The following is a 24,111-nucleotide window of genomic DNA, read 5'->3' as shown; positions in this document are numbered from 1 at the left end:
CTTGGTGCCTGCGTTTTTTTAACCTAGCTGCTCTCCACCCCACTTGCCCTCCCATTTACAATCCTACCTGGCCACCAATTCACTACCCCAACCAACTGAGAGCCAATAGACACATTGGCTTTACAAATACTTTGTAAACTGAGTTTTGGCAGAGAACAGGTCTTGTCTTCAGTGTGACATACACACACACACACACACACACACAGGCATGTGCAGTTGCTGTCAGCATGCCTTAGCACATTAACATGGCACATTTGTCAATATTAGTTTTTAAAGGAACAGTGTCCAACCCTTTACTGTAAACCAAATTATGAATCTGTCTTATTCGGATCCCAAACAGTGAAAGTGAGTGATCACCTCGTATTTCCAGTAATGGCCATAGATTCTAGATATTGCATTTATATCCTCAGAGATCATGCTGCTGATCTAAAGTTATCGAACTACACTCGTGTAGTGAAGCTTTGTCTTTAAATTATTTTTTAACCACAGAACCCGAACAGTTATACATCATGTTAAAGGTACAAGCTCCAATACGGATCTAGAGTCATCGCATGGAGTATAAGCAATGGAGTCTGGGGCTAAAGGGGCTCTCAGAGATGAACAAATACATTCATGTGAATCTAAACCTCGTACAGTTCAAAGACTGGAATCAGTTTCTCAAAATCTGCAACATTTATTTCTTATGTGGAATAATTGTATTCACCTTTTAAAAGAGGCTGACGTCTCTTCCAACTTAACTGGCTGCCCTCTGGTGCTTTGAGTGCGGTCTACAGACTGCAGGAAGAGGAGTCACTCTGGGCACCTGCACGAAACCAGTGGCTACAGCAAACGACTGGCCTCAATCAAGGGCCGAAAAAAACAGAACATTCACACTTGCCTTGCGCTTTCACCAAGCTCGCTTAAGGAAAGACCCACTTCCCCCACGAAGTGCAACATCTTGAAGACTTGGAGATCAAGAAAATGGTTTACATTTAGTCTACAGAGTGGAGGAGGTACTTTGAGGTATTCTTGTAATTCTGATTTTCTCACACTTAACATTTATTAATTCGCTCGGCTACAACTAGAGATCACCAGAGCAAATAAAAGGTTCCATCATTGAAAAATCCAAATCCCGTAGAACCACCAGCATACAGAGCAGGAAGACTGAAGACAAGGAATGCCCACAGCGAGATTTATAGGGCAAATAATTTGTAGGGCGGAACTAAAGGGTGAGATCAACAGTGATAGCTATCTTTTCACCCCGGAAGCAGTGAGTAATTCTGGGACAAGTATTTTATCTTTAAAAAGGACTGATTTGATAAGTGATAGGACCCGTTCAACCCTTTAAAGAAAGCTTCTCACTACTCTGTGAACTAACCCGGTAGGCAACATCCCTGGCTAGGGCATGGTGGTGGCATCCCTTCCACAGTACTGAAAGCCCGCTTGTATATTACGGGTTTATCACCAAGGCAAGACTAGGACAGGATAGTGCCTTGTCATGACAAAATCAATTGTTATATTAGCGGTCTTCATATAGCTTGCAATGGTTATTAGTACTGCATGACGATCGTCTAGCGCAATTACAAGTTAAACCCGGTATGTATGGCTTCAGAGGTGCCTGGTTGTAATGCACCAGTGATGTTCATTTGTTCTGAGACCTTTGATGACCATTTGGCTAATTCTTTCACTGTCCACGAAGTTCAACGCCTTAGGTGTTGTAAATGTAGAGGTACATGTATAGCGCACAACTACCCAGAGGCCTCTCGGCACTTGTACGAGTACCGGTGAGGAACCCTTCCTGGCCCCTGTGAAGTGCCCACTCCTGGGCACCCCCAAGGTGAAGCCAGGCATCCTAGCTTTGTTGGGGCCGTTGTGGAGATTAAGCAAGCTATTGCCCAGAGTTGCAGAGTGGGACTCCATGGTTGGAGTAGGCACCGAGGCGAGAATGATCATATCCGAGTAAATTGAGGCCAAGACCCACCGAGGCGGGAATTGAACCCTGGTCCCGGGCCAGACTTCTGCATCAGGGTCTGCCGCTCTAACCATTGAGCCACACTCCTCCACATGGTCATGAAGCATATAAAATCAACAGGCTATGAAATTATTAAACACTGTCAATATGTGTTTTTCTATTTTGACTCCCTGTAAGATTGAGTTTTTAATAATGCTAGTCAGAAAGCTCATACAGAGGGTGCATCCCAGAAACCATTCAGGAACCTTGCATCACTTGGGTCATTATTTTGAATCTGCCCCATCTGTGCTTTTCTTAAATGAACAGAAACTGTTTGAGGAGTCGATCATTTCTGCTTGGAGTATCTTCTAATGTCACAAGAAATGGGCAAATTAGTGCTGCAAGAAGTCAAAAACAATAAAAAACAAAATATAACCACAAGCAGATATCCTCAAAGTTTATAGGATGGTTTCAAACAGTCATGCCGAAACAAATCCCAGGACTTACACCGGTGCAGCCGATCTTTCGCCATGACTTACAATGATGTCACCATCGGCTGAGCCCTGCAGGCGCATTGCTGTTTAACTTGTATAGACAGTGTACCTTCATGACTCATCTCCGAGTTTGCTCAACTCACATTCGACTAATTAGAGAAGATCAAAGATAAAATATGTGCAGTTGGGAAATCATTCTAATGACCACTTAGTGTAGTTACGATTTCTGTTTTTATAAGCTGGATAATCAATACAGCTCTAACTGCCAACTCCGAAGGAGCAATGGGATAGCAAGAACCAAACTACATTGTACAGGGGTGTGATAGGGCTTCATATTTTAAATGTAGATACACAACTTAAATGTATCTACCTCTCTCCAGAGAGAAGTGAGCCAGATTGTACTGAAAATAGTACACATTTTACTGAAAGTGAAAATAAAGAGAAGTGCAGTGTTTTAGTTACTTGGATAAATCAATGCGATAGGATTACAATTTAATTATATAGGCTGACAAAAATGTGTACTCCACCAACGGAGAGTCAGTTTCTTTGTTGCCGACAGAAGGCGGCCCTGATGTGTGACAATTCCAGAGCCATCCCTCGCAAGCCTGCTCTGCCTGTAGGGCATTCAAGAGAACTGGAGCACTTCTCAAGATGGTCTAAAAGTAGTCGATCCTATTTTAACTGGTTTCAGATTCGAAAAAAGCAATACCGACAGACCAGTCTGGCAAAGAAACAGTACAGCACACAAACACAAAACCAAGGTTTTATACGGTTTTCCTACACCCACCCTTACTCAGGGGGCACAGAGGCAAGTTCCTACCTAGGTAACAGCGCTGCTGTTAATCGCGCCCGCATTCTCCTGCACTCCCCCGCCGCCGCACTTGCCACCGCGGGCGTTGAGAGGGGGGAGCGGCTACACTGGACTACACTTCCCAGCGTACCTTGCTGGACGCTGGAACGCCGCCTGCAGCGTCACCTTACCGCGCTTGGAGGCGCATAAAGAACAGACACTCCTCCCGCGTCGCGGGACGCGCGCGGGCGACGCCGGGCGGAGCCCGGGCAGAGGGCGGGCCGTCTGTGGCAGTCAGGGGCTGAAGGAGGCTGGGCTGGGCCCCCCCCCCTCTAACCTCCTGCAGTAAACATGGGCAAAAGGAAAAAAAGTATGTACCAAAGATGATGCTGGGTCAAAAGCTAAACACCCTAGACATTCCGAATCAATTATTTCATACTTAACCTCAGCAGTGGGGGCTTTGACTAAAGAAAATCGCACACGCTGAGAAAGAACTGGGCCTGAATGCAGAGGAAACTCACCCAGTCCGGAGATCTGACCACATTAGGGAGATACCTTTGGTCCCAACTGTTGTAATCACCAACCGGGATTCGAATCCACCTCCTATTGCACAACCAACTCCCCCAGATGCTTCGACTGTCCACTTACCTACATCCCCCACGCCCACCGCAACCCCACATAGGGCATATAAGAGGAGAAAACCATTAAGCTCTTTGGGAAGGCCTAAAAAAGACTTGTCAAATACCAATAGACTGGACTCTCGCCTGAAGAGCCAAATTGGGAAACTTATTGAGGACCTTTTCATCGAGCGCTTGGAACCTGTATTGGTATCTGTAGCTAAGGACATTGTGGAAACCCTAAATACCTGCGTAGCAGGGCTTCTCTCTAAATGCGAAAAGATTGATCAGCTGCTGAGACAACATAGTGGGGACAAGGGAGGCCCGACCCAGCCAGATGTTACAGCTAACAACTTGTCTACAGTTGATAATTCTAATCCCATACCCTGTCGGGTCCCTAGTGGGGTAGGGGCAACTAATATAGTAGGGAAGCCAAGCGCAAGGGGCTGGTCACCTAACCGAATAATTGAGGAAAATGCATCCCATACCCGGGATAAGGCCAATAGTAGACATCCCCGTCAGCCTGGTTACACCCTGGAGTTGCCACCGGATGCTGCACCTTTGGTGGCTATCTTCACAGGAGTTCCCCTGGTAAGGGGGGGTGTCTGGGAGACTACCGCTGACTTGATGAACCTAGCTAGTCAGTGGTGCGACCAGTTTAGCTCAGGCGAAGCTAATATAGCTAGTGCAATTACAATGGTAAGGAGGGTACGATGGGTGGGGCATCGACCAAAGAACATCCCCGGGGATTGTGTGGTGGTGAATTTCAAGAACAGGAATTGTGCAGAAAGATTTTGGGATGGCTCAGAGCTTGTAAATAAAGGCATTAGACCCCTCCCCCTGGGGTTTTTTTTTACCCACCACCCGGCGTCCATAGACCCGCAGCTCCACATTCCCGACAATACACAAGACCGAGCAATACAAGTATTTTAACATACCAGGCTAGGATGACTGCCCAGCGGTCCATAGCTCAGAGGCCAACCAGGGGTGGGGACATTGAATCGGTGAACATACTTCCAGCCTCCCCGATAAATGTGCAACCCAGGGGAGAGATACAGCTTAGTAACAGGTTCTCACCCCTATCTCAGATGGAATGCAATGATTGACTGGGCCATGTAACCGCAAGTAAGGGGAAGGAGAGAGACTGTCTTACTACCCCCACAGATTCACACTTAGTCCCATGCAAATTTTTAAGTTGGAACGTGGAGGGCATCAGATCTAAAAGCTCTGATCCCATCTGGCTGCAATTTATAAAACACTTCGATATTCTGGCGTTGCAGGAAACTTGGGATGCAGACTCTAGCTTTAATCTTGAAGGTTTTCAAAGCTTTGCCACTCCCGCGATTAGAGGGACTATGGGGAGATCTAAGGGCGGCTTACTTTTCCTTGTCTCCTTAGATCTTACTGGATCATTTAGAAAATGTCATGTCGAGTCAGATAACTTCCTCATTTTGGAATGGTCCTTGTCTAACAAGAAATGCCTTTTGATAAACTTGTATAATGCCATGGATGGTCTTGAACATTTCAATATATTAGAACAATTTTTGTCAGTATACAAAGTCAATCACTCTTTTTCAATAGAGATTTTCCTCATGGGGGATTTTAATACACACCCTTGCAAATGGGATTGTTATGGGGACGATTTAGATGGGCAGCTAAATAGTAAGGTACCCCATTTTGAACATGGTAAACTGGGAGGATTTGGAAGCATTGCTTTCCAATCTGAACCTATTAGAACCAGTTAGGGAAAGTGGTAATGAGAATGCACCTACCTTTACAGGGAGGGGGGGTTAACTCTGTTATCGATTACATTTTTGTGTCCCCCCCTTTGCTGACTATAACATTAGCCTAGAGCGTAGTGATATCACCATTTAGTGACCACAACCCTCTTGTATTAGAACTTGACATGGGTGCCAAGACTACCACTAGGGCCCCGGGAAGGGAAGCACCACGAGCCATTTCTACAAAAGATCAAGGCAGACGGATAAAGTGGGACAAAATAGTCCCAGAGGCCTTCTTCGAAGAACTGGTGGCCATGACTGAGTCCAATATGGGCATTTGCCTAGATGGCAACGCTGTGGGTGAGGGAACGATAACCTCCTTCTCAGCCATTTGCAAACAAATAGCTGATAATCTAAACAAGGGGAGAGGGTCACATTACAAGAAAGACCAAAGATGGTTTGATCGCTCTTGCTCTAAAGCCCATGAGGCCCTCCTGGAGGCCCTTAAAAGGAGCCCAAGAGATAGAATTTTGGTTTTCTCTCTCCGCAGGGAGTACAAACTGGCAATATCCCTGCGGAAACAGAAAATCAAAGAGGAAGCATGGGATAGCTTACAGGCTGCCGATGTATTAAGGGATAGCAGGAAGTTCTGGGCCATAATAAATCAGCCATTCTTCTCGGAAAGCGACAATCTAGACACGGACTGCGTAATTCCGGACGATGTTTGGCTCCGGCACTTTAAGAACATTTATGGGGACAAGGACACGCCTGACTTAACATCCGTACTCCCTACTATTAGCTGTCCCAGGACCCCCATCAAATTCGAACTAGAAGAAGTAGAAAGGGCTATTCGTGCTACTTCTAAAAATAAGGCCCCTGACCCTTATGGGGTGCCTGCAGACCTTTTCATTATGTATCCTAACTTCTGGGCAAAAATCCCAACAAATGTATTTAATGCCGCAGCACTGGTGGGTTTTCCCTCATCCTGGGGTTCTTCAATTATCGTGCCCATTTTCAAAAAGGGGAGCCGTGGGGACCCCGCCTGCTACAGGCCAACCTCCCAGTTAGACTCTTCCGTCAAGATCATGGGAAGAGTTATTCTTCAGAAACTGGGTGATTGGCTGAATGGCGGGGGAGTTCTCTCGAATCTCCAGTACGGTTTCAGGGAGCACAGGGGCACCATGGACCAATGCATTAATCTTTACCTCTTGATCAACAAGTACACGGTGGCAAAAGAAGGCTTCCTATATCTTGGGTTCATGGATTTATCATCAGCCTTCGATATGGTGAATCGTTCCAAATTATGGTGTATCTTGTTAGATATGGGCATAGATGCTTCCCTAGTTTATTTTCTTGCCTCGCTCCATCAGGACCTAGCAGCAGCTGTTAGGGTTACACAGGACGGTAGGTGCACGGACCAATTTAGTTCTAGACGGGGAGTCAGACAAGGCTGCATCCTGGCTCCCCTTCTTTTCAAGATCTACATAAATGGCCTGGAAAAATCTCTGGCCGGGGTCGGTGCGGACATCCCTAGTGCAGGAGGAACGGGTATCCCGGTCCTCCTGTTCGCGGATGACGCCGTACTCATTGCCTGTACAGGTCTGGGTTTACAGAGGCTGCTGGACAGCTTTGGAAAATGTATGGATGCCCTAGACCTTAAAATTAACAGTAAAAAATCTCATGTTATGATTGCAGGGGCTCGTAGGAAGCTCAGGAACGTTAAAACTTTTAGTTGCCTGGGTGCGGAAGTTTCAAGGGTCCCAGTTTTCACGTATTTGGGGGTCTTATTCGACGAGAAAGGCAACTGCGGTCCCCAGCAGAAGCACAAAAGCAACATAGTGGCTAGATCCACTACAGCGCTTCTTAATTTTGCCAAAAGATTGGGAGCCAAACCCTTGGAACCCATGCTTAAAATTTACACGGCTAAGTGCTGTGCGATTGCCTCTTATGGGGCATCGATATGGGGATATGGCCACGTGGGCAAAATTCAACTGGTCGAAAACAAGTTTTTTAGATCGCTGCTGGCGGTACCTCAGTCATCGTCGACCATGGCGGTACATTGTGAACTAGGTATGGGATATATCTCAGACTATCTTAAAGTAGCCCCGTTGATTTGTTGGGCAAAGACATGGCTCAATGAGGACATTACTCTTAATCATCTCATCCTCAAAGTTTGTCTGGCTCTCGACAAGGCACACAGCATCCCATGAATGGCATACGTTAGAGCGGCGTGTGTCAGGCTGGGACGCCCGGAACGGTTTACCACCCCAGAGGGAATTAAGAAAGGATCTGGGATGGATTAAACATAATTTCCGAATCATGGCAGAGGCAGATAGGGAGGAGGTAGAACTTAAACAAGCATTTGCAATGCAATGGTCTCGGCATCATTAAAGGTAGAGCTATTGGCATTGCTCATGACATTTTTTTTCTTTAAATCCAAAATAAAACTCTGCCCTCACCCACCACTCTGCCCTCACCCACCACTCTGCACCACTCACCCACCACTCTGCACCACTCACCACTCTGCACCACTCACCACTCTGCACCACTCACCACTCTGCACCACTCACCACTCTGCACCACTCACCACTCTGCACCACTCACCACTCTGCACCACTCACCACTCTGCACCACTCACCACTCTGCACCACTCACCACTCTGCACCACTCACCACTCTGCACCACTCACCACTCTGCACGGTCTCTGTGGAAGTTTGTACTCCCTCTCAGACAGCACACAGCGTAAACTTATAGACACTGTTGGCTGATAAATCGGCATGGTGTGTATCACTTTCACCTACCGAATTAAGTGATTTCTATGGTCTTTTCTCTTTCTGTTGCACGAACCGGTGATACTAAGTGTCATCTTTCAACCTTCCGTGAAGTGAGGGGCGCTAGTGATGGCCGCACTGTAGTGAGGCTCCCGCTGTACTCCGAGAAACACGCATCATAAACCCCATCCCGGCAGCAAAACTTGGACCCCCGACATCACCGATCGAAGCAGGATACTGGGCTGCATCTGTCCCCCGACATTGACGCCGATCAAAGATAGCGGAGGGAAGCGACGAGCAGCGGAGTCTGGTGGCGAGGGGAGGATTGACTGGAGCGCCCGCCTGGGAACATCACGCGAGCCCAAGGCGGTGTAGGCCGTGCCACGAGGCAACCTGCGGCCTGGTGTGCCCATCGGGTGAAGTCGGAGCTGCTTGCTGAGGTTGGTGTTTCTCCCCCCCACCCCCCCGTGGGGCACAGAGACCTACCCGCAAGCCCTGAAAGAACTGCCCAGGGTGCAGATTGCAAATTCGGCCCGAACTGGTAGATGGAGCACGAAGCTAACTGAGGCCTACTCTGCAAAGGAGGTGAGAAGTGGCGGCCGCTAGGCGTGTGGAGAGAGCCATAAAGCGAGGCAAGCTACCGCGAGTGGGTTGGGCATGGCGAGTGGTGGCACGAAATAAGGACCTGCTACAGGCCCCTGGGACCGGACATCAGCAGCGCAGCTTTGAACTCGCGGCCGCCCCGGAAGTCAGGCACGGTCGCCAGTGACGGGGCGGGGCCACGTACACACCGGAAGAGGAGGCAGGCGGAGTCGTAGCGTCTCGCGGCCCGGGGCTCCTGTGAGCGGTGTAGAGCCCCGGGGCCGCGCCAGCAGGAGGTTGGGCGCCGCGTGCTGAGGTAAGGTAAGTTCTGGAGCGCGATTGGTGCACTTTGTGTGTGTGTGTGTATGCTCGTGTGTATGCTCGTGTGTGTGTGTGTGTGTATGTGTGTGTATGTATGTATGTGTGCGACGGTGACGGAGGGGGGGGCCTCGGTGCACTTGTGTGTGTGTGTGTGTGTGTGTGCGCGCGTGTGTGTGTAGGAGTCAGGGGTGGTGTCTCTGTATGTATGTGCGTGCATGGGCGCGTGTGTGTATGCGCACGCGTGTGTGGTGCTTGCGCTTCCCAGGAGACAGCGCCTGGCCACAGCGCGCGTTCCAGTTACAAATCGCCTGGAAGGATGCGCGTGGCCAGGACTGTCTCCTGGGAATGATAGTCGCTGACAAAAGATCTCGGCGGAGACGCGCTTCCGCGCGTTGACGCCGAGACCTAAAAACTAGGAGTAAGAAGCATTTATGCTCTTCAGTCCTCGCCCCACATATAACCCTACCTTAAGATTGTCACAAAGCCATACCATCGCTTCTTGCTGATAAGGTTCAGATTTAACCTCATTCACCTTGTTCTGGGTGACTACCAACATTGGGGTAAGCCATCTGATTCTCCACCATGTTCTTGTGACACTTCGACACAAGACACTCTTCACCTAATTATGTTTTGTGATAAATTTTCGGAGGCATGAAATAAATTCTTGTTGCCCATATTACGAGAAGCGGGTTTCCTACAGGTGAGGCCTGCACTACTATATTTGCAATTACAGAACAGTGTGCGGGTCATCTTTAGCGTAGCAAGTTTTCTGGTGGCTGCAGCAAGAGTAAAGAATAAAAGAACACTACATATGAATTGAATCCCTTCCCCACAACCTTGGAACAGAAACGATCATACATTTTAACTGTTTTTAATAGTAGTTTTAAGCACATCTGGAGATATTTTGTATTAATTGTTTTCCCATGAACGATGTAATATATATTGTGTATATAAATGAATGCTTGTACATATATGCTTGTTTTTAATTATATATATATATATATATATATATATATATATATATATATATATATATATATTCTGTATGTATGTATTGTTGCTTTTTATGATTTTAATTAATCGAATAAAGAGTTTTGACTGACTGACCAGTCTGGCAAAGAAACAGTACAGCACACAAACACAAAACCAAGGTTTTATACGGTTTTCCTACGCCCACCCTTAAAAAATTCCCTACAGACCACTGCCAAAGAATCAATTTCTTTATTATGTGCACCCATAAGGCCTGCTATATATAAAGGCTCGCTTGGTACAGCAAAGCGGCCGGTGGGAATAATAGAGTTTGGAGGGGGATACAGAGCAGGGACCCTATACTGGTGCAGCATTATGCGGAGGAGAGAAATAAAATACTAAAATGAACTTCAAAAGAAAGACGAGACCAAGAAGCACTCCACGTAGCAGAGGGATACAGAGAAAGTTCAGAGAACCACTTAATGAACCAATAGACAGGAATCATGTCTGAAGCAAACAAGGAGACAAAATGCAAAATAGAAATAAAATACAAGAAACAGGTAGTTTCCAGTTGGTTGGAGTATTAATAAGATAGTTTGCTTTATTCTTTCTAAAAAATAAAAAATAAAGTTTCCAGGTATAAAGAAGACTCCAGGGAGCGAGCGAGAGAGAGAGAGAGAGAGAGAGTGAGACCGAGGCAGAGGACAATGGTAGCGTAACTTCAAATGTTTCAGATCAGGCTTGAAATCCCAGCGTTTATCTGCATAAAAAAGTAGAGAGCAAGAAAAACTAACTTGGAGAGCCAAAAATAGTCTGGCAGGTTAGCGAGAGGTTCACATCAAGAGGGTTAATGTGCATGCACATTCACCAATTCAGGCTGTATCAAATGCCAAGTCTCAGACCTCTGAAGCCCACCGTGCACCCAAATGTTGTTCCTCACAAACTAGAGAAGATGTAGAAGCAAAGGTTTGAAAGAGACTTGTACAGAAAAAAAAAATTTTAAAAACCTCAGGTATATTTCTTCAAACACTAAGCCATGCAGAAGGTTATCCAACTATTATGCAGGCCAGCACATTTCCATTAAAAAAAAATCTTTAGCAACCTAATGTCGCATATGACAAGAAGCAAACAGCTGGAGCAAGAGTTCCGCTGTATGGGGCAAACTAGGGCCAAGACTACACTGCACTACTCACAGCTCCCCGGGATTAAAGAATGAGTTATTATTAAGGCCCGTGGACGCCAACAAACCACAGCAGCAGGGCTACCATTTCTAAGCACACACCACAGCAAGTTTACACCAAACCTCTCCCCTACCCAGATTATCAGTCTAAAAGAAACACACGCCATGCATGTTTACATGGAAGTCATGTCATTCAGGGCATGGTCCAGCTCCTCGCTTATCGCTTTGTATTTCAATTTCTGGGCATAAAGTTCATCTGAAAGAAGAAAAAAAGGCAATGCAAGGAGCCCAGGTAGGAATTAGGTGGGAAGAGCAGACAGCAGGATCCAATAACCACAATAAAAGGGGCAAAGCAAAGCACAGTCGCAGCACAGGCAGAATCCATCGTTGGGTGGAGGCGCAGAGCAAGCAACATGCGAAAGGATTAAGTGGGATCAGGTCAGGAGGAACAGTAAAGAAGAGAGAAAGTAGCATGTTCGGATGTTTTAGGTGGCACAGAGATCATAGGCAGCATAAGAGATCAGAGATGGAAGGAAGCGCAGAACGACAAGAAGCATGGTCCAAAAGGATTAGCATGGGGCACCATAGTGTAGGTGTAGAAAGGCAGAGGGGGACGGGTGGCAACCGGTAATGGAGATCAGATTGTAGATAACAGGGTGGATTGCAGGGAAGTGAACAGAAGAAACACATGGTCCCAGCGTGGGAAGCAGCGTGCAGGACAGAAGGAAGGCAGCACGGTGAGAGGCGATAAGGAAGCAAGCACGGATAATGGTCATCAGTAAACCGATACTGCAGAGGCACATCTTACAGAGTATCCCCATGCCAATTGTCCTCCACTACTCAAATGGTAAGGCAACCTTGTGCAGCACCATAAATCCGGCTGCAGCCAGGGGCCCACACACCCGGGCCGTGCTCCACGACAATGAGGCAGAATCTGGAGCAAACACAGGTGGCGATTTGTGCCTCCCTCACTTGGGTGGGGACGGCTCGCACACAGGTAGTGTTTGGAAACGCCATAAGAAGCTTTGCCAAGACAGGGAGGCTGCCCTAGACACACAAGCTCCACCTTTCTTAACAAACCTGCACACACTTTGACCCTTGATATCGTAGGGCGCAGTGCCTGGCTGGCACCGCAGCTAAGGTGACCACAGATGCATGCACAGAAATCTGCAGCAGTCAATCTGAAGCTTCCTGTACACACACAGTTCTAGGACCTCAGACTGTCTTCCGAAAGGGATTCCCCAATGGAGGGCCTGAATCCCTGACTCTTGGTGCACTTAGGCAGACTTACAACAAGTTGGCAAATAATGGCAGCAGAGTTCCCCACTGTCAGCCTGACTACAGCTGATCCACTTTTTTTAGGGAAAGAAAAATGTGTACTATTTTTATATACTGCTGCATTCCCACGCTATACAGAAAGAATCCCAGATAATCATTGTTCTGAACCGTGTGTCTGCAAAACACACGAGTATGGTATCATGAACCTCCTACAGGATCGCCATCTTGAACAAGATACTTCAGAAATAAGCTCTCTGATCCCTTATTGCACATTGTGGTATTCTCATCACACCTACAAGATCTCAGATCAGCAACACACACATGTGAACATACATCTGTCCTCCACCTGTCACCTCAGAGTGTATAGTTGTGAGATTACTTATGGGTTCCATGACCAAACTACCCTTCCCCCTATCATGGTTACTGGTGGGTGCTGCTGCCAATTTGCACTTAGTAAACGGCAGCTTCTTAGCTGCCAACCAGGTCACAATCTGCACAATCCACAGGGACTATTTACAAAGTGTTTTCCCAGATCACATTCTTCAAGAAACAAAATCAACAAGGCCTGCTCGTCATGGGATTCCACCTGCTTGAAGATAGTAACATTTTCTAGGAGCCTCGGTTTAAATTCCCCACACAGTCTGTTCTCTGCTGTTTGCTACTTCTGCGTGGTAACAATTCCAGGAAGAGGTTTCCCCAGTTAGAAGCTGCACCCTGTGGCCAGACAGCCTGTCTGGCGTAAACTACGCCCATCATTTAGTTTAGAAGCGATTCAATGTAATATACTCAGTACTTTACCTTCTAAGTCATCAATGCTCTTCTCTAGTTTTGCCACTGATCTTTCAGCAAATTCAGCTCGGGTCTCAGCCTTTGGGAGAAGAAAAAGAAAAAGATACGAGGCAAGACAAGTCAGTGGCGAGACAGGAAAAAAATACAAACTCAAAGCCATAAGGCAAAATTTGTCAGCGGCCCATAAAGCAGAAACAAGCAATACCAGAATCACATATTTTAACATTGGTGAAGCACTTTGTTTCCGTATGTGTGTGTATAGAAAAATTCAGAAACAAGGAGAGAACATCTTTTGCCCAGGACCAGACCGTTTGTTCAAGTAGGAAATATTGGATTAGAACGTTGCAGCCCTACACATGGCAACTTTGCTACTAGACAGAATTTCCTCCCTCATTAGTCTAGCTCTTATTCTATTTCTTGGGTTCTATTTATAGTTGTGTTTTTTCCCCTCTTCTATTCCTCAGATTGCAGACTTCTGGTCAAGAGAATATTGGTCTTACTACTTACCACCACGAGTGTGGTTATGCGAAGATGAGACTTCTATTGGCTTGTTGGTGCTTCCGTCAATGTTTTTGGGTTCCTGGTTAGAATTCAGACCACACTGCGCTGCGTTTACTTTAGATTTTAGAATCCTTCATTTAATTAATATAAAAGGCGGTGTACATTCAGCCAGATGAACTTGGCAAGTGCATTTGGCCTCCCACATGATTTCACCACCATACTAATCCTCCATCTCCAGGTGGTGAGCCTTGGCTGGCTGTCCGACACAAGAAGTGGCAATCACAGTATTGCCTTGTGTCGAAGGAAAGCCTTACTAAAATGTTTATGCCCTCAGGCAATAGCTAAACTTCATATGCACCTAATCAATTGCCGCTTCATAGAAGTACAGGCCACAGTTTTACTTTACTGTCCTTTCTACATAGAGAAAACCGCATCTCTGTATTTGGTCTGGATTAAGGATAACAGCACTGGTGCTACACACTTTGTGTAGTGTGCAAAGATGTGGATGGTTAAAAGATTATATTTCAATGTGTCATGTGACTTTTTACGTGGAGCAGCCGGAGTGTGTCTTGAATGCTTTCATGATCTATGGTGTGCTCTGTGCAGAATCCTGGGGTATTTGGAAGAGCTGGTGGATGGTAAAGGGTATGGTATTTCTTTGTGTTGGACAGGTATGGTAGATTGTGGGAGTGTCAAGTAGTCTGACCAAATGAGTGTGTTTTTGGTGTTGTAGGTCTTGTTACAGAATGGAAAATTATGGAACATTGGAGAATATGTTCTACTGAGCTATGTGATGCAACGAAACGTAATAAGAATGAACTAACATGGTGTGGTTAGTTTGTTGAAGTTTGCATGCGACGTACTGTCTAGTCAGATAGGTTGAAAGATGTTGGCGGCGGTGTGTCTTGTAGGAAATGTATCATTTTTGCATAGTTTTAGAAGGTGTGAGGCTTTGGGGGTAATTATATGGTATAGTGTGGTGATGGGGCCTTTTCTGTTTTGTAGCTTAGTCAGCTCTATAACATGGTGTACTTTTTTATGCTTCATGGGGTACTGTTTGTTTTCGTGGGTGATGGTATATATTACTATGCGGGATAATAGACCGTGCTATGGGCAGTGCTAGTAGGATTATGTTGATTTGGTACTGTGCGATAGTTTATAGTGGGGCCTTGTAATAAAAAACCTGAAGGAGACCCACAGACTGGGAGTACATTTGGGCAGAGAATAGAAACTATTGCAAAACATCAGACTTACCTCCTTCAGCTTATCTGTCAGGATCTTGATTTCTTCCTCATATTTATCCTCCTTCTGGGAGTACTGAGGGCCAAAAAAAATTAGAAGTAAGAAATGAAGTTAGAAAAAAACATTCCCTTCCAAAGCATAACTAACCTATTATCAGTACCTAAAGCCGTTTGAAATCGTTAAGAGCACCCACCCAACAATGAATAGATGGAAAATGAAACAAATGCAAACCAGTATCACAAAATTATAACTTACAAACAAGCATGCATAAAGAATAAAGTCAGAGACCACACACCGATCTCAAAAACAAAAGCCATTGCGGAAAATAAAACAAAAAACAACCACCCTCAACAATGGGCAAAATAACCATCCTGATAGCAATCACTGAAAAATCCCACACAAAAGAAACTACCACACCACACAGTAGCAAACATGTCACAAAGAAACAAACATGCAATGCAAACCAAATAAGAAACCAAAAGTCACCAATAATTCCACACAAAAACATATGCACAAACAATACCCAAAGAAACTCAACGAGCAAAAAGCCAGTTAGAATCACCAAAAAGTACAAATCCCTATAGGCAACTACTCATTCCACCTCACAATTCTCGATTTCATGTGATCTAGATCTACAGGTTCAAGAACCGCCCCCACACAACCCAATAACATCCAAACAAATACCAACCACCACTGTTCTATCAAACAAGTATCAGAGGGAATTTAAGTAATGGATGAAACCTGCTCAAATTATCTAATTCGTCAACATATCCAAGGGGAAAATGATCATTTCATGCTTTACAAGTTCTACAACCCCATCAGATATAGTAATTAAGCCTCAAATGCACATCCAAAAATCAATTCAGATTTAGAAAAAATCCCTCACCACCCGCCCAAAAGGACAGACTGGAGTTAAGGCCTTCCAACTACTCAATAAAAGGTGATGGTTATTAATTAGCCTGGGAACAATGTACGTTGACCACAATTACCTACTCGAGGATTTAACAGATTTAGAAGACACATCCCCGGAGAAAAAAAAACAAAAGCTAACAGTCCAACTATTGCCCACCTAATGAACTGTCAAAAGTAACGAACTGAAGAACCACACAGATTATAAATTTAACTACCGGCAATAACCAAAGATATTTACAACAAAAAACAGCCAAAAAAATTAAATCGATGCATCAACAAAACCTCATCAAGGATGCACATAATACACAAGCATCTCTTTGCAGCATCAGCAGAAATTACAGAAAATCATGACTTCATTGCAACCCTTCGCTCTCGCACCATTTCCATAGTTTCTTTCCCTCCTTTTCTAGGTTGTTCCTTCTACAGTGCTGTGGTGCAGCCGCAAGGTGGAAGTAAGCATCAGACAGGTGGCTAATTGAAAAAGTAAGAGTTCTTACTCTGAAAGACATAACCTCTATGGTGCAAAACCTTTCAAGCAGCTGCCCCGAAGGCATCCCATTCCCCTTACAATGAAAATGTCCGGCAGCTGGCCCAGAGAGGAAAAAGGCTTAAATCATTTCCGTCATGGGAGTGAGAAAGTCCACTATAGCAGGAAATCTGTCAAATATTTGCCTTTAAACAAATCAGACATAACGATAATTCACCACGGACATTGGCTTCCGACAAAAATAGGTCAGTATAAACTAAGAAAAACACTTTCAAAGACAGATCTGGATATGTCACTAGGAACAAAAAGATCTTATCCTGCATACATTTAGAAAGCATATCTGGATCCCATTATAGATTCGCATCCCCTTTAATCTCCACTGCCATGTCAATCAGGATCTCTGGCACCTATAAGAACGGATTCCTCATCACCAAATTCTCAGCATTCTTTTACTGGGCTTGAAACAAGAATATACATAACTGCCAAAGAGAGGGCAAAATGATAGCTTCTGAAGGGGACTCCTCCCTGTATGGACCACCTGCTCCCCCAAACAATAACATTGTTCATGCAACGTGAAAAAACTACTTTAAGAGGAGATCAATCATTCACATCCTTGGGCGAGCAGCTTTAGTTTCAACTTTCAAAGATGGTCCCGAGCTGCTCGATTAGTGAGACACAGCACACTCTGTACTCCTATTAACACAATATTTCAATTTTAGAACCAAGCAAAAAAACATAAAACACAAACACCCATGTCCAACTAGTAGCCAACAAACTGAATGGAGCCGTTCTTCACAAGTCCTTCCCCGGCGTTAAAAAGTTCCAAAAGGGGTGATTCCCACGTTATGACTCAAATTGTCTGGGGCACACAGTGACTTTAGTAAGCTTCAGCCAGCACTTCACTAATGTAAATACTGCACTGCGGCAAAAATAATGAACATGCCAACCAGGTGAATCACAGGAAATTCCGCTCATGCTCAAGGGGACAAAACCATTCCCACTGCATTCAATGGTATTATTGGTGTCAAATCAACCCAGGATATTGTAAGAACTGCCTCCCTCCGCCCGGGTCCAACTGAAAACAGTTTCCCAACACCAAAAATACATGAACTAAACTGCAGCAATTCCGACAGGCAGCATCACATCCTTACAGATGACCGACGTTGGTGCAGTTTGTGTGCACAACATGCCAGATGGAGGAAAGGAAGTGCACTGGCAGGTTCTTGGACCTACCTTTTCCGCCTGGGCCTCCAGAGATTTGAGGTTGTTGGTAACATTCTTCAGCTCTTCCTCCAGCTCAGCGCATTTACTGGAGGGCGAAGCCATGTAGGCAGGGGAGAGATGGGTAGGAAGGGAAGGACATTAAGAAAGGGAGCAGAGGGAGGTAAGAAGATAGAAAGAAAAAAGGGGAGCAGAAAAGTCCAGACAGTAGGTCAATCATCAATAAATAGAAATGTATGTAGTTAAAAAGAAAGCCCTTCCTATCAAATGTAATTAAGCACCCAGTTGGAAGTGTGCAGCAGGGAGTGTGTGATCTTCAGATTAAATTCTTGATTAGATTGATGAGGTCTCAGCCCCAGAATCACACATTATACCATCCAGACCCTAATAGTGTGGCAAGGCAAAAGCATCAAACATCTCACCAGGGCATTGGTGATTGATCCAAGAATCCTATGCTCAAAAACCAGGAACATAATAGGGGTCTTGTTCTGCGTGTGCGATTCTGCAGCAGATCCTCTGGAAATTACAGGGTCCAATAAATATAGTGTTTGGTACGCACAACACCCCCCGCTTTGGCGACACTTTTGTGGGAGTGGGACCAGCACCTTGGCCTAGGGGATTCTAACTTCATAAAGGAATCAACAGCCAAGCAGTCTATAATCAAAAATGAAATGAGAAGGAAAGTAGGATTAATGAGCGAAAGGAGGACAGGTAGAGAAGGAGCAAGGGTGGGAAGGAGCTGAGAGAGGGCAGCCAATCCTCATTTTTGCACCCCACCACACGGGCAGTGGGCAAATGGTTAGTACCTTTTCATCGGAAGCATTGAGGCACTTCACGCTCTGGTCCAACAGCCTCATCTGCTCCTCCATCTGACGGGCACGGCTGTTAGTGATGATCGGCAGGGTGGCACCAGGGCAGGAAAGGAGAGGAGAGGCACATGGGAGGGAGGGAAGGCGGGTGGACAACAAGCAGCGCAGACAGGGAGAAGGAAAACAAAAGAAGAATTGTGGTCATGACATGCATGTCTGGGCAGGAAGCAATACCAAACGCATGCACGGATACTGGCTGTGCAAGGCCTGGAATCCATATGGAAGAGTGTGCTAAAGAGTGGCAGGAATCCATACATCCTAAGTTGTAGTTAATGGTATTGATCATCTCGATGGAGGAAGAAAAGCAAACCAACTGCTAAATCTTCCACCTGATTCTATATTGGGTGTAACAATGACAAACAAGGATACCCGGGCAAACAGGTGAATGTATACTAACTAGTTTATAGCTGTAACAAGTATACTATTGATATGGACTACAACCTTCCCAAACCAATGTCTAACATATTCAAGGAAAAAAATTGAATAAAAAGAATAAGTCGATGGTTAACTTTGTTAGTTCTCATTAGGTTAGTGTTCAGCCCCATGCAGACGAAACCTCATTCAGAGCTTCATGTCACCAGCATGCAATACAATAGTTTTAAAGAGGATGCCAAGACTTCGAGCGAAAGTATCAGGCTAGCAATATATTACAGTTCCTCTTCCGTCACGTTTGAACAAGGCTTATGATGAGCACTCTATGGACCACACAAAGGGGAACACCAGTACTCCTGACCACAAAGGAAATAAGCAAAGAACTAAACGAGACTGCTCTTCTTTCTTGGTGTGGTGCTAGAACTGACCACGGTTACACTGGTCAAACTGAAGTAGTGGACATTATCAGCCAGTCTTTCCAGTGTGAGACTCGTGTAGGCACTCCACCGAATCGGGTTCTATGGAGGAGATCCATTTTTCCAAAAACATTTAAGAATAGACATGGAAAGGAGAATGAATGGCCATGACCAGTCAAGCACAAGCCTGAAGAATGGAGCAGGTGAGAACGGCCATTATACCCATCCAGAAATAGAAAGTTATTTCTCAGCCGTAAAAAACTCGTGCCTTCATCAATGGCACAGCTTAGGAGAATTCCTGGACGACAGTCACAACACATTGAGAGTGCATTGCCAGATGCACTATCGCCAAAACACTGGTTTCAGGCCATTAAACGAGATCTATTTCTGATATCACCAGGCCCAGCGGGGATATACTTTGTGGACACAAAGAGAAAAGTCATGGTGCTCACGTATGGTTAAGGGGAAACTCAATCCTCACACTCAAGCAGCTGGAAAGAAGCCTAAATGAAGTAGTCTAGGTACCGGAGAGACGCTGGACTTGGCTTGGACTAAAACAACAAACATTTTCAAAGGACCTCAATATAGGCATGCTGGAACAAGTTCACATTTTTTTCGACTACTTTTTCCTAATGTCTGCACTACAATATTTATCACCAACCAGGGAGCCACATTTTAGTTTGAAGTTTTCTTTTTGCAGCGTTAGACTTTGGTTTTAGCTTTGCTAGCAAACAGTCCATTTTGTAGATATAGGATTTCTCACAGAGATTAGGGTACCAATAATCTTCTGGTGATACACATTACTTATCAGTACAGTGAAAATGTAGGATGATGTGAGATATTATGGTAAAGAATTTTAGAGAGCAATACAAACTCATGCTTTAACTAAAAGGTTCCCGACTCTCCTTTACGATCAAACAGAAGAAGCAAGGCGCACACGAAGTGGAGGTGCACTTTCGTCAAGCTTCTCAGCAAGGGAGATCACAGCCTTTTCACACTGTAAACCATGCCATGCGCACTGAAAAAGTCTATCTGCATAGACCAACAGAATTATCTTGCTACATTCTGGAACATTTCCCAAATGGGGAACAAAACAGTTCCGTCTCTTGGTGAGCACCGCCAACCTAACACAGGAGGCAATAAACAGGTCTAATTGTGGATATGAATGAAACCCAAGTTACACTAAAAATTCCCTCCCACTAAGATTCCAGGCCCTGCACCCCATAGTGGAGGTATGATTTTTATAAGATTCTATGCAGAACGGGTGTCGTGCAATAGAGGAAAAGGGAATGCAATACTCACGACTCGGAGATCTCAGCTCGCTCCTCTGTGCGTTCAAGATCCCCTTCAATTATGACCAATTTACGAGCAACCTACCAAAAATAAGACAGTAAGAGTGTGTTCTAGGAGACAGCAGTAAAAGAGTGGTCTGAAAGTGAGTGCACAAAAAAAAGCCACAAAAACAGACGAGAAAGGAGGAGTGTACAAAAAAAGCCACAAAAACAGACGAGAAAGGAGGGCAAGATCAAAACGTAAATGAACCAGATAGTGGGAGAAGGGAGACCCTACCTAGTCAGGAAGGTGTTAGAAATGAATACTAAGACATTAACAGGCATGTGAGCGAACAGCACAAGCTGGAGACTTGCACAGAGAAGTCGAGCGAGCTGTGTGAAACTGCTAATAATCTAAAGGACAGACAATGATGTGTAATAAGAGGTAAAGAGGAATAGCACACGCTGCATTCTCTCTCACTGCATGTGGTGCTGGAAAGGAAGTTACCTTTTTAAAGATTAATCGGATTAAAAGATAATTTTGTTAGCTCGGTAAGGAGCTCCTTAAATTATCCAAGCATTCAGTGTGGCCTTCATACATATAATGGGTTTTGTTGGTCATACTCATAAATTAAAAAAAGTGGACGTTTCTCAAAGTGTTTACATGGGAAAAGGCGAGAGATATAAATAAAATTATCCATTTTTTATAAGAGATTTAAAAAATGTGGAACTGGAAGAGCCAGGCACCAAATACAGTGCGCACAAACCTAACCAGAGTAACAGTTTCAAGGAGAATAAACGCAGTCAATTCCCCAGAAGCAGGTCGAGAGGGGAAGTCTGTGGAGATTGTGGAGTGTAGCATCAGACTGCACATAACCCGACAGAACAACAGTCATAGCTCCTAAACACATCTTCACGAGTGTAAAGCAGACACAGGCATCAAGGTAAATCAAACACTGGCAAGTCTGGAGAGCACGACTGATGGTTAGCAATGGCATGAATGGAAGCCTTTCCTGGCCTCAGTGACTCACTTCCTCGTACTTCCGGTCTGCCTCTTCAGCAATGTGCTTAGCTTCCTTTAATTGGATCTCCTGCAGTTCCATCTTCTCTTCATCCTTCAGAGCGCGATTCTCAATGACTTTCATCCCTCTGTATGGGAAAGAACACAAGTGAACAAAGATGTTACTTTGAAAAAAAATCGTGGAATAACGGAGTTATTTGGTAGGTATTTGAGCCCCGCAAACTGAACCAAACGAATTCCCGGATACTGATTTACAGCAGACGACAAACCGCAAGCTGCAGAATAGAAAAATACAGCGTAGAATCCCAAGAACTGCCCACTCTTGCAAGTTCTCCACCAAGTGAAGGAATGAAGCTGCAATATAGCTAAAATCGATCAAACGCAGTGGGGATTACACTCCGCCCTAAAATCCTAACACTAAAGAGCTTCCACAGTCTGATCCATCAAAAGTTCTCCGGATCACTCCATCTGCACAGCCTACAATAGAAACCATTTGTAGATGGGTCAAACTGTAGCCAATCACACAAAGCCTAGCACTTCTGATTACCGCCTCATGAGCGATGTTTAAAATGTAAAGAAGCGGGAAGACTGCAGCTTACCACCATATAACCCCAAGGGACAGGGCCTGAATACTAATCTGTGGCACACCCCGAGTTGCTGTGCCAGATTTCAGACAACAAAAGTGTTGGTTCGTCTTGAAAGTAATAAACTGCACAAAGAGAGAGCCGGACAAAGCCCCAATTCATGGAGGAACTCATAAAAACACTAGATGAAAACAGGACAGGCATCAATCCCAGAGGTGTCAGGAGGCGAATGCCTGGGAAGGGACTGAGCTTCCATATGAAAGTGCACTGGGTGTGCCCAAGATTTATTCACCACTTTCACCTATACCTAAATCTCACGCATCGTCAAAACTAGACTAAGAGGCGTTTTAGTGGTTGAACGTTTGTCACAGCAGTGCTTTGTTTCTGCATGTGGTTTAATCTCATAGCAAAATACAAACAATGGCCTTGTTTCTACTGGATTGCAATTTATGAGCTGCTCTAAAGCTTCAGAGAACAAGAAAATCTAAACACACTGGTTAATGGAAATAGCATAAACCATTTTGAAAACCCGAAATCTAAATTGCTCATTGGATTATTGCGTGAAATAAGCCAACATCTGAATTACGTAATAGTTCAGTGTTAATGAATGCTCGATCATACCTATTCTCAGTGAATATGATTTTAACTGTATAGTTCAAGTTCAAGCATTTGTAAAGCGCACTGCTCACCCAGAGGGTCTCAAGGCGCTTGGGGAAGGGGTTCATTATTTGACGAACAGCCAGGTTAAAAACTTTTCTGAAGGAGCTGTGGTTTTGGGTAAGGCGGAGGTGAGTGGGTAGTGAGTTCCAGGTCTTGGCGGCAAGGAAGGAGAAGGATCTGCCGCCCATGGTGGATTTACGGATGCGCGGGACAGCAGCAAGGGCTTGATTGGACGATCTTAGTTGGCGGGTGGGTTTGTAGAAGGACAGGCGAGTGTTGAGGCATTCGGGTCCTAGATTGTAGAGGGCCTTGTGTGCGTGGGTGAGAAGGCGGAATGTAATTCTTTTGTTGACGGGAAGCCAGTGGAGGTCTCTTAGGTGTTCGGTGATGTGATCCTGGCGAGGGAGGTCTAATATGAGTCTCGCTGATGCGTTCTGGATGCGTTGGGAGTTTTTTCTGTAATTTTGCTGTGGTTCCGGCGCATAGTGTGTTACCATAGTCCAGTCGACTCGTGACCAGTGCGTGTGTGACAGTCTTTCTGGTCTCGAGGGGGATCCAACGGAAGATCTTTTTGAGAATGCGAAGTACGTCGAAGCAATAGGATGAGACTGCGTTGACTTGTCTGGACATTGAGAGAGGAGTCTAGGATGAAGCCGAGGTTACGTGCATGGTCTGTGAGTGTGGGTGCTGTGCCCAGAGCGGAGGGCCACCAAGAGTCCTCCCAAGCAGAGGGGGAAGATCCTAGGATGAGCACTTCTGTTTTGTCCGAGTTGAGTTTTAGGCGGCTAGGTTTCATCCATTCGGCTACTTCTTTCATGCCTTCGTGAAGATTGGTTTTGGCGGTGTTAGGGTCTTTGGTGAGGGAGAGGATTAACTGGGTGTCGTCGACGTAAGAGATGATGTTAAGGTTGTGTTGACGCGCGATGGAGGCAAGTGGACTCATGTAAACGTCGAAGAGGGTGGGACTAAGTGAAGATCCTTGTGGTACGCCGCAGATTACTTCAGTGGCCTCAGAGTTGAATGGGGGAAGTCGGACTTTTTGAGTTCTCCCAGCGAGGAATGAGGTGATCCAGTTCAAGGCTTTTCCTTGTATTCCGATGTTGCTGAGGCGTT

The 24,111-nt window shown here is 45.3% G+C and overlaps 1 protein-coding gene across 12 annotated transcripts in view; it reads right to left on the bottom strand.

Moving 5' to 3' along the window:
- TPM3 (tropomyosin 3) overlaps nt 1-24,111 on the bottom strand; it is a 116,090-nt gene that overhangs the window by 22,788 nt on the left and 69,191 nt on the right. For 2 of the 12 annotated variants that reach the window (XM_086947524.1, XM_086947530.1), the window contains 7 exons: nt 21,765-21,882; nt 20,765-20,835; nt 17,818-17,893; nt 15,198-15,260; nt 13,452-13,521; nt 11,553-11,631; nt 10,430-10,955 (listed from right to left, as the gene is read on the bottom strand). In XM_086947524.1, the coding sequence (XP_086803650.1) occupies nt 10,952-10,955; nt 11,553-11,631; nt 13,452-13,521; nt 15,198-15,260; nt 17,818-17,893; nt 20,765-20,835; nt 21,765-21,882 (481 nt within the window). In that variant the 3' untranslated portion in view covers nt 10,430-10,951. Of the gene's footprint in view, nt 1-10,429; nt 10,956-11,548; nt 11,632-13,451; nt 13,522-15,197; nt 15,261-17,817; nt 17,894-18,611; nt 18,688-20,764; nt 20,836-21,764; nt 21,883-24,111 lie in introns of those variants that run through there. The other 10 variants (XM_086947522.1, XM_086947528.1, XM_086947526.1 and 7 more) reach the window with 5 other exon arrangements.

This window comes from Lissotriton vulgaris, chromosome 12 (genome assembly GCF_964263255.1).
Source record: "Lissotriton vulgaris chromosome 12, aLisVul1.2, whole genome shotgun sequence".
In the NCBI taxonomy this organism is placed as follows: Eukaryota; Metazoa; Chordata; class Amphibia; order Caudata; family Salamandridae; genus Lissotriton; species Lissotriton vulgaris.
The sequence above is the reverse complement of the archived record's forward strand: the minus strand, read 5'-3'. Positions and strand labels throughout refer to the sequence as shown.